Here is a 10457-nt window from a genome sequence, read left to right on the forward strand (position 1 = left end):
GGGTAGGAACTCATCAAACACCTGAAACTGCAGCTTAGAGGCAGTTTTCTGTGACTTCTGCACTGTGGCTTTTGCTTTCTGAACTGGAGTAAATGCCAATGTTGGTACCACTGTGTTGAAGTCAAAAGCACTAAGCTCTCTTGCAGATGACTTTGATTGAAGCACTGGAGTCTTGGAAAACGGAGTCATTGGAATCATAACTGGAGTCATGGGAGACAGACCCTTCCCTTTGGCTGTGGAGGTTGGGACTTTGAGCTTTGGCTTGGATACCTTTACCTTCATCTGCTTCTTTTTTTCAGACATAGACAAACTTTTATGTTCCTTGCATGAGGATTGGTGCGATTTCAGAACTTTCAATTGTTTTGGTGCCTTCAAAGTCCACACATTTGGGAAAAGTTCCTCCAGCCTGCAGTCCTTTTTGGTAGACAAGGTAACCAATGACACAATGGCTTTAGTTGCCATTAGACCTGCTTTCACAGTTTTGAGTTCTGGCGAGGGCACCGAATCAACAAAGGCTAAACCAGCTTCAAGTACTTTCCATATGCTGCAGACCTTACTGTGACTAGGTTCAAGGCCAGAAACAGCCATGTGAAGGTACACACGGCCCACCACATCATGCATAAGAGAGGCCTTAGGGGACCCTTTTGCAGGGCCACAAAGAGGGATGAACTCAGCCAATTTAGCCTCAAGTTTTGCAGTGATCGTCTTACAACGAGCTAATGTTGCCCAGTGAAGTTTAAAGCCCACTTTGGCTTCAGAAGGGTCCAGCTGGAGAACCATATGAGCCTGTGCAGCTGTCCAGCGGGCGGTGACACGGCCCAGGAGGGGCTCTGAGCAGCAAGGGCACTGGCATGTTTGTTTGTGTGTGAGGCATGAAAGCCAACGATGAGGTTTGGCCTTGAGTAGCGGAGAGCTAGCTTGATCTCTCACAATTGGTTCTTTGACAGTCCACCTTGTGCTCAGAATGTCCTTCAGGTCATCCTCCATTACAGGCAACGGAGAACGAGCTTTCTGCAATGGACGGCCTTTTCTTGGTTTGATTTTAACCTCAGACTTAAACTCTGGATCTGAAACATCTGAACACACAGAAAAATATAATTAGAAATTAAACATCAAACAAGCAAAGAAAAGCCGTGGCAGAGAAATATTTAAGATATAGATTAATTCTCGTAACTAGTAGTAAATGCCCATTTGTCCAAACCTGTGTAAATTTCCAGAAGGTTCCTGACTTTGTCTAAATCAAATTTACTTTCAGCTACCTCCCCTTGCATGAGTTCCAACTCAGCTTTCACCACCAACAGCTCAGCACATCTAAGAGAAACAAATTAAAATGCATCAATGTTAAGGAAGATTAAATAAGTGCCTAATAAACATGACCTGTCATTGTAATCTTTGACTGAGTTAATAGGGAAATTCTGAATTGAGGTCAAGTGCTCTTGGTTGAAAATCCTTTGAAGACATGTCCAACAAGGTGCCAGAAGTGTGACAAGTTTTGAGACAATACTGGTTTTAAGCGCATGCACTTACTGGCTCAATGCTTGCAACTTGATGGCCAGTCTCAGGGCTTCTCGACACTGCAGTCTAGCATCATTGATAGCACCACAGCTGGTTCTCAGCATAATCATTTTCATTGAGCAGTTCAATAGTTCAGACAGCAGCCGCCATTTAAACACAAGATTATTTCCTGTCATAGATCAAGAGAGGGGTCAAAAAGTGACCAAGGTAAAATCTAATGTTTACAATTATCATCAGTGTGATATAACAGACCTGTGTCAAAGAAGCGGACATCTGAGCCCTTTCCATAATCCCCATACAAGCCTCTCCCCACAAAAGTGACAAGCAGGCTGCTGAAAAGCTTCAGGCTTTCACACAAGACAGTATCTGGGCTTTTATATCCTGAGATAGAAAAACATAAAACACAACCTTGTTAAAGCTGAAGTCTTTAGCTACATGATGCTATGTTGATGAAAGCAGAAAGTGTTACAGTATGTTAGAAATCACCTACCAAGCTGTATAATTCGACTCCGTTGGGTTTGTGGTAGGGAAGTTGTGTCCAAACTAAGGTAGGAGCTGCAGGTCTGGAGTGCTTGAGCTCTTAACATATACAAGCTCTTGGAACGTTTCTGCTCATTGGCCTCTTTAAGCACATCACATAAATACAAAACCCCACGATCCACCTGTGGAATTGGAAATGTCCCCCGACCCAAAAAAAAAATAAAGATCTCATATTTCTAACTTCAGAATATGATAAGTACAGCTTAGCTGTTACCTACCAGTCCTGCACTGTAACAGCACTGAGATTTCAGCAAAATGATGAGCAGGGAGAGAGAAGAAAGTTCTTCAATGCTTTTATCAGTGGCCACCATTTTTTCTGCACGTTCAATCTGAGCCTAAAAACATAATTCAGGAATGTCACAAATTAAAATGAGCCTGACATACAGTATAATGTGTGGTTAGTTTCATCATCAGAAAATTGCATTACCAAGGCCAGTTCAGTGGAGCCCACTTCCAAGAGGAGGCTGGCTGACTGACAGAGGGAATATGCACATCCTTGGGTGTCAGCAAGTTGGTGGGAAAGTTCAATAGCAAGTTGATATGCCTCCAAAGCTTGAAGAGGCTACATTGGAGAAATACAAAATAATGTAAACATGCAATGGTTTGAACTCAAGTAAAATAAATTCAAAACAACCAGAGTAGATTACATTAAATGATTAAACTTTTATCAGATTGACTTGTCAACAGCACCACAGGTCAAGTCTCTTTGGAATGGGAGGAGAAATGCACTTTATCGTTACCTTTCCCATTAGTTTGAAGAGAGATGCAGTGATCACAATAGAGTTACTCGTCTGTTTAGGATTCCTCACAGAAGGCAAAACTTGAGTGCGTAGAAGAGTGGCCCACTCAGTCAGTGCTCTTCCTAAAGGTTGACATAACTCTTTGTGGAATAAAAACAAAATTGTCACAACAATAAGAATCAAGCCTCACAAATAGAACATATTGCAAAGATGTGCTAGAATTTTTTATTAAAAATACATTTAAAAAGAGGGTACATACTATTCTGTGCAGCCAAGCTGAATTGCAGGCCATCGTATACCAAGATGTTGTCCTCATTCTTCTGCTTGTCTTCATAATCAAGATCATTAGTCCCTATAGGATTTTCAACACACGGAGACTGCTTGCGCATCTCTTGAAGCTTTATGTCCCTTTCAATTGCCTAGCAAAAAACAAAAACAAAACAGAATAAACACCACAATACTCAAGAAAAGGATAAATTCTTTCAAGCTAACCAATTACCAGTTTTCTCGTACATTTGTGATGCCAAACGAGTAAAACAATAACATTAGTCTGCAATTGAAAAAAAGGGTTTAATGCGTAATTGAACACATGACCGAGGGCTGTCACTATTGAATATTTTTAGAATTGATAAATATGATAAATACATATTTTCCATTATTGCAAAATATGTTTTTTCCAATTACTGTTTCTTAACCAATTATTTTTGCTTGTTTGATATTATTCAATGACTAAACAAAACAAAATAAACAAGCAATATCACGTGAAGAGAGGGAGTAACTCACCAACCCTTTTGAAACAACTACTTCTTGGGGACTGAATAATGCGAAGGGGTACAGGGTACACAACCCATTTTACCAGTTATTCCTCTGTGACCACTTTTGGCATGTTTTGCACCTACATGACTCAAAGTCTACCCACTTACTGATCAGATGGTAGTATACTGGAAACGTCAGTGACTACACTGACCAAAACCTTTAAGCACCCTTTATGAAAGTAACTTCAGTGTTGGGAAAGTTATTTTTCTAGGCGAACTAGTCAAAAAAAGTTCTCAGTTCACTGTTCCAAAAATGAACTAGCTCACAGTTCTTTTTTGTCTCTCAATATGTTGCTGCTGGGACGCCGGTTTCCTCCCACATCCCCAAAACATGCATGGTAGATTAATTGAAGACTCTAAATTGTTCGTAGGTGTGAATGTGAATGATTGTTTATATGTGTCCTGTGATTGGCTGGCAACCAGTTCAGGGTGTACCGCGCCTCTCGCCGGCAGTTCGCTCCAGCATACCAGTGACCCTCGTGAGGATAAGCGTTGTAGAAAATGGATGTTGCTGACGGGTTATCATCATCAAAATACTGGCATTTAATTTCCCCATTGTTGCCACCCATTCAGTCCACACGAGTAGCCAGCTGCAGCTTTTACCCTACAATCTCAAAAACATGAGGAAAAACTAGCGGCTTGACTGCTCTTTTTTTTAAAAATGGGGGGGGTGGGTTGGCGGCGGCTTTAGTCCTTAAGGTGCAAACAAAAACAAGCAACACAGTATGACAGGAACGGTGGTTATTGGTCATTGATAACTAGATTCCTGGCAGCGCTGGCTGACTATAAACAAAATATTTGATCTGATTTATTCGTATATTACAAAACAAAATAAATTACATTTTATGACTGTGATCGCAGTGTTTTTGATACAAGTAGTTTTCCTAGTAATCCATTTTTACAATCATGTACTGTATTACAAAAGAACATTCAGTCCCATTTACGCAGTGTCACTAAACGCACTCACCAGCTGCTTGTAAACTATGAATGGTGACAATGGCCGCGCTGAATCAGTTGCCAAATACGGTGTTTATGATAAACGAAGACGCCGAGTAGGACTGCTGAACACACTATATACACGAGCCTATATATGTCTGGGGATATCCTGACATATGAAGGCTTGTATATAGTACATTCAGCCGGGGTTCAGCCGTCCTACTCAGTCTTCGTTGGAGAGGTCCATGTTACAACCTGACACGTCATAGGTGCTCGCCTTAAATTTCACTCTAAAATGCTACCAAACTTTCGCCATTTTCCATCTTTTGCGGTTGAATGTTTCTCATCAATTTAGCTTCGCCCTTCCCACGCCAGCAACTAAGCTTCGCTTCAGTCTTCAAGCAGCGAATAATCTGTGAGTTGCAGTTTTGCTTTTTTGTTTCATGATGCAAATTTGAACTCACTAATGATGCGGGACCGCTTAATTCTCAAGAGCTGCTCTCTAAGGATTGCTACGATATGCTGTGATTAATTAAGCAGTTATAGTTAATACAAATTTGGTTTGGTATTTTTTATTCTTGGCAACTGCACATCTCAGCGTAAAGTTTCTACGGGAATATCTGTTATTTACTTCAAATTGATTATCTCAGTTAACTTTAATTTCCACGTTCTTTATGTGACAAAATACAACATTTTAAACTTAACAATTCGGGCCATGCACATCTACCACAGCTCACCTCTTGAAGATTCTTCTCAAGAGTGCAAATAAAAAGCCAAAGCAAAGCATGGGCCTTGTCATCCTTCAGTTGGTTTGTGTTTTCAGGAGTCTCTGGTTCCTCTTCAAGGAGCCGTAAAGCTTCATGGGTAAAATCAACAGCCGTACTGTAAGGTTACAGAGAAACAAAAGAGCATGTCAAATAAAATCAAAATATATTTTAGAATAACCCTGCGTAGAAGACATTTTTTTCTTTTAGTCATCACAACAGACTCAGCTCTTTAACTCCATAGAAAGTAGACAAGTTCTTTCTTACCAATCAGTCTGTTCACTGAAGTCCTGATAACAAACAACCTGGGCCATTTCGCAGAGGTAGACAGCACGCAGATGGGTGTGGGAGCTCTCCTCATGACAGATGTCAAGCAGATCGCAAAGAGTGTTGTAGCGTTCATGGGAGGTGTCGCCTGCCTCCTCCTTATAGAGACGCAGCTCCTCATCCAAAAGGCAAAGCATTGTTCTTTCATCCAGAATGTCAGGACCAAAAGCATCACGTATAGTCCTATGAGGGTAAAAGCAAAACAGTCAAATTATGAAAATAGATTGAAAAGTATTAGAACTTCTGCTGACCTGAGTCGGATATCCGCTTCTGAGTTACGTGCAGCATCGATCTTGGTTTTCACCCACAAAGAGATTGGCTCAGTTTTATGCAATGCCATTTTATCCCCTAGGGCCTTCAGCCACAAGATGACCCAGTCTAGTGCTCGTTCCAGGTGTCCTGTTCGCCGGGACGTCTGCACAGCCAGCATGAAGGGCCGGTTCAACTGGGGAAAGTCAAATTAAATAATTAGCAGACAGCATATTATCATCATCATTTAATTAATGAGGGTGAACAGTTTATATAAAACATGTAATAAAAAAAAATCGTACCCTATCAATAGAGAGTGAAGCAGGACAATTCTTGCTTAGATCATGACAAAGGATCTCAAGAAGTGTGAAGGCCTGGTCATACAGACGGAGATTGTACAAGCCACAGGTCAAGTTGCTCACTGCAGTCACTACACAGGCATGGATGAATAACAGCGCGGGGGGGGGGGGGGGGGGGGGAAGTAAGATGTGTAAATCATACCTTTCAAAATTCAATGGCCCTTTTTTTTTTTTTTTTTTTTTTTAAATTGATCTTTTAAAAACAGCTTCTAACCACCTGCTTTGATGAGAAGGTTTTCATTTAACAGTTTGCGCATTTCAGTCATCATGTGTCCAATTGTGGCTTGGCAGTAGAGCAGCACTCTGGCCAGGGTATCACCGTTTTCCAGCTAACAATGACAGTGAGAGTGAAAAATATCCAACTGCACTGTTAGAACTTTTGATAACATCATGTCACTATTTATTTAAGTATCATTCATGGGAAAAGGAGCTCTTTTACCTGTGACTCAAGCAAGCTCTCATAGGCAAACCCAAAGCCTTGGTAAATACTGACACAAAGAGCCTGTTGCAGTCTGCTGCACTCACTTTTTAATTCAAACTTCTGAAAATGAAAAAAAAAAAAAAAAAAAATATCAAAACAATCGATGTGGAATACAGCGGTGCCTTGAGATATGAGTTTAAGTTGTTCTGTGACCAAGCTCTTAATGCGAAACATCACAAATTATCTGTCCACTGAAATTACTGTAAACTCCATTAATCCATTCACCCCCACCCACCCCTTAACAGGTGGCATTTTTGCAATCAGGCCATTATTTTCGCTGTTGCTGCTAAAAAGTACAGTGAAGAAAAATGACTAGCTGTGACAAGAACATTTTAACCAATCTTTCTGTATGTGTGTTGCTCACTAAAGGATGAATTATTGGCTGGTGGAGGACTGCTGTTCATTGTTTGCTTTCAAACTCACCTTTTAGGGAGTGATGTCATGCACGCTGTGACCGCAACATCTATGATCCATACTAACAGTTTAGGGTTGGGTGAAGATAACTATGGTGTGTTTTGATTGGAGATTTTGTTTGTGATTGCATTTATTTTGCCTCGCCAGGTCAGCATTGCAAAATAGAATCTGTTCTCAATACCCTTACCCTAATAAAGGTTTAATAAACTTTTAAAAAAGCATTGTGTTAAGGAAAAAAATGACACTATAATATTATACTTTATAAATGACAAATAGAATTAAAACGTTTTGGTCCCACTTTCTCTTTCAATGCACATTGTGCAGCTCATTCTGGTGTTCACACCTTGGCCACCTGGGAACAGTATGAGACAGACATACTACATTGGAGGTTCAGCTCCTCTCTCGGTTTCTCATCACAGCAGTAATTAAGTCATTCTTCACAGCAGATAATATATGCTTGTGGCTGAAAGTATTTTTATCTGTCTACGTGTTGCTGCTACACTGTTTGTGCTCAGATATCTGTTGCTTAAAGGGTAATATTGATATTTCTTTGTTGTAGTTAATCCCAAACATGTTAAATGGGGTTAAAGGTCTGTATTGTTAAATTCTTCTGGACCAACACCCCCCCCCCCCCCCCCAAGAAATATAGTTGCATGTGGCTTTTTTTCCCCCCAATACTCTTATTTAAATCTAATAAATGTGTTAGATTGAAATGCTCTTAGAGTTAATGGCAGTAAACAAAGCACACATTTAAAGACCACCAACCTTTAGGATCCTTCTGATCTGGGATTGGTGCGCCTCAAGAAAAGAAAACCAGGCTAGCAGCACAGGACCACTAAATCCCTTCTTATGGCAATTCTCCACAACCCAGACCAGCAGTCCACATCCTTCCAGGACAGAGTGAGCTTCGCATTCACCCAAGTCAGGGGGAAGAGATCTCAATGCCCTGGCACACTCTCTCAAAATCTTATCACTCTGCTCATCAGGTGTCACCATAGAGTGGATTTCAATTGCCCATTTCCCGAGCTCCAGAGCTGCAGCTTGACAGTCAGCATTATTCCTCATATTGCCCCCAATTTCATTCATAAAGCTGGAAGCCAGACAATGATGCCCAGCTTTACACAGCATCTTGATTATAACGAGGACCATTTCAAGAAGCGTGTATATGTTTGCTGTATCAATAGACTGTGTAAACCCATTGATCTTGCAGTCTTGACTACCACTCCAACATCTGGCGAAAAGGGTGTGCATTTCATGGATAACAAAGGACGCATCCTCTTCACTCACTACTTCACTACTTTTTGCAAATTCACTGACTGAATCCTCTGTGTATATAGGAGCCTTGGAGATAGAAGGAACAGCAGTTTTTTTGTCCAACAACAGAAGGAAGCTGAGGGCTTGAAACTGGCAATGGAGTTTGTCTTTGGGATTGAGGATCTTATCAGTCGTAGCAGAGATTCCGTTCCACAAGATGGAAAAGCAGCTCCGCACAAGAACATAATAGGCCTCACCCTAAAGACAAGGTGGGATAATGACTGTTAAAAGTTTATGGAAGATGTATGTAATAGAAAATTAAGAATAAAAATCACAATACAAACCGGTTGTGTTGAGGATATTCTGGTATAAAGCAATGCAGCAACACGGCTGCAGAGGCTGTGGACCTGCAAAGAGCTTAGCTTCTTGACTATATGGATAATGATCTTTTCCATGTATAGTGGACTATTTGGGGGAACAGTATTAATGTCATAGCCATGAATGGCAAGTTCCACAAGTTTTATCAACTGGCTTATGTGATCAAAATCCAGCGATCCAAGTCCAAGTTGATCGTTACAGGCTCTGATGACCCTGTCACACTGTGTGCGCCCCTGAAACCAATGTCCATTCTTGACAAGTCTCTAAAAAATGTAAAACAAAGTGTTTAGTTTTTTCAAGTTAAATCCAAAGACTTTTTCAAAGTAAATTTTAATATTATAAATTACAAAATGTACATCAACATACTGTACTCAAAATGTATTTCACACTGAATACTGTGAGAAGATAACATTGCTTTCTATTAGCAAAGTAAATAGGTCTACGTTTATTTATGTAACGACCAAAGGCTTGAGTTACTCGTCACACTGATGCTAAGTTTTTTTGTGTTTTTTTTTTTTAAAGTTTAAAACGTTCTAATGCAAACCTCGAGCTCTTGATAGAAGAGCTGCGCTTCGTTGGCTGAAGCTGTCCTCTTGATGTAATAATCGACTTTCATGCACTTCATGACGTCTGTGGATAGCTGAGAGAAAAAAACACTTTAGTCTCCTCCAGTCAAATTTGTAAAATGAGCAACTTCAGCTAACGACCAGACGCCGCAGTAACATGACGCTACGTAACCGACACGTAATGTTGTCAAGAGCGATAACAGCAACTTACTTCGACTCGAAGTCCTTCGCGGTAGCACTAGTATTTACATGAGCTAAAACGATGATGTATACTGTCACAAAAACTAGTAGCGGAATGATGGCTTCAAAAGAGTGGGCGAAAAAGGGGGAAACTCTTGGTAGTGATCAGTTTGAAACGTTACAACGTAGCCACCGCGCACTATTTTTAAAAGCGTTTGCTAACCAATCAAAACGTGCATCCGCTTATTCCGGAAACGCAATATATTATGGGTAACGTAGTTTTCCTTGTCATGCGTGAAACCGGAAAGTACAGTACACACAAACATCCATCCATTTTCCGTACTGCATATCCTCACTGGGGTAGCGGGCGTGCTGAGGCTTATCCCAGCTATCTTCGGGCGAGAGGCGGGGTACAGCCTGAACTCGTCGCCAGCCAATTGCAGGGCACATATAAAACAAACAACCATTCACACTCACACCTACGGGCAATTTAGAGTCTTCAATCAACCTACCACGCAGGTTTTTTGGGATGTGGGAGGAAACCGGAGTACCCGAAGAAAACCCACGCAGGCACGGGGAGAACATGCAAACTCCACACAGGCGAGGCCGGATTCGAACCCGGCTCCTCAGAACTGTGAGGCAGACGTGCTAAATGGTCACCCACCGTATCGCCCGATGTATTTTTTTTAAATTGAAATATTTTAATTTATTATAAATTATTCGGTAAGTGTTTAACTTTAACCCCCGTTCCACCCCCAAAAACCTCCGGCCAGCCGGTGCATACCCACCATCAAAAATACATTCCGGTCCTGTGGGAAACACTGATTTGTATACGATAGTAGGCTAATTAATTTGTAGTGGACGTACTTCCGTGTTGGCTGCCATGACACGTCAATAAAGTTTATTCAAACCAAGTACAGCACACGGAAGCTGTATAAC

General features: G+C 41.0%; 1 protein-coding gene across 1 annotated transcript in view; it reads right to left on the reverse strand.

Annotated features, from left to right (window-relative positions):
- espl1 (extra spindle pole bodies like 1, separase) overlaps positions 1-9702 on the reverse strand; it is a 16898-nt gene extending 7196 nt beyond the window's left edge. The window contains exons 1-19 of the mRNA XM_061689032.1: positions 9550-9702; positions 9317-9412; positions 8739-9035; positions 7906-8652; positions 6685-6786; positions 6463-6574; positions 6189-6316; positions 5889-6082; positions 5578-5820; positions 5284-5428; positions 3055-3214; positions 2796-2935; positions 2483-2617; positions 2274-2390; positions 2006-2177; positions 1768-1896; positions 1528-1684; positions 1202-1311; positions 1-1076 (exon numbers count right to left, since the gene is read on the reverse strand). The exon at positions 1-1076 is cut by the window's left edge and continues 63 nt beyond it. Coding sequence (XP_061545016.1) covers positions 1-1076; positions 1202-1311; positions 1528-1684; positions 1768-1896; positions 2006-2177; positions 2274-2390; positions 2483-2617; positions 2796-2935; positions 3055-3214; positions 5284-5428; positions 5578-5820; positions 5889-6082; positions 6189-6316; positions 6463-6574; positions 6685-6786; positions 7906-8652; positions 8739-9035; positions 9317-9397 — 4245 coding nt within the window. The 5' untranslated portion in view covers positions 9398-9412; positions 9550-9702. The remainder of the gene's footprint in view (positions 1077-1201; positions 1312-1527; positions 1685-1767; positions 1897-2005; positions 2178-2273; positions 2391-2482; positions 2618-2795; positions 2936-3054; positions 3215-5283; positions 5429-5577; positions 5821-5888; positions 6083-6188; positions 6317-6462; positions 6575-6684; positions 6787-7905; positions 8653-8738; positions 9036-9316; positions 9413-9549) is intronic.
- Positions 9703-10457: the final 755 nt, after the last annotated feature.

This window comes from Phycodurus eques, chromosome 10, assembly GCF_024500275.1.
Source record: "Phycodurus eques isolate BA_2022a chromosome 10, UOR_Pequ_1.1, whole genome shotgun sequence".
NCBI classification, from domain to species: domain Eukaryota; kingdom Metazoa; phylum Chordata; class Actinopteri; order Syngnathiformes; family Syngnathidae; genus Phycodurus; species Phycodurus eques.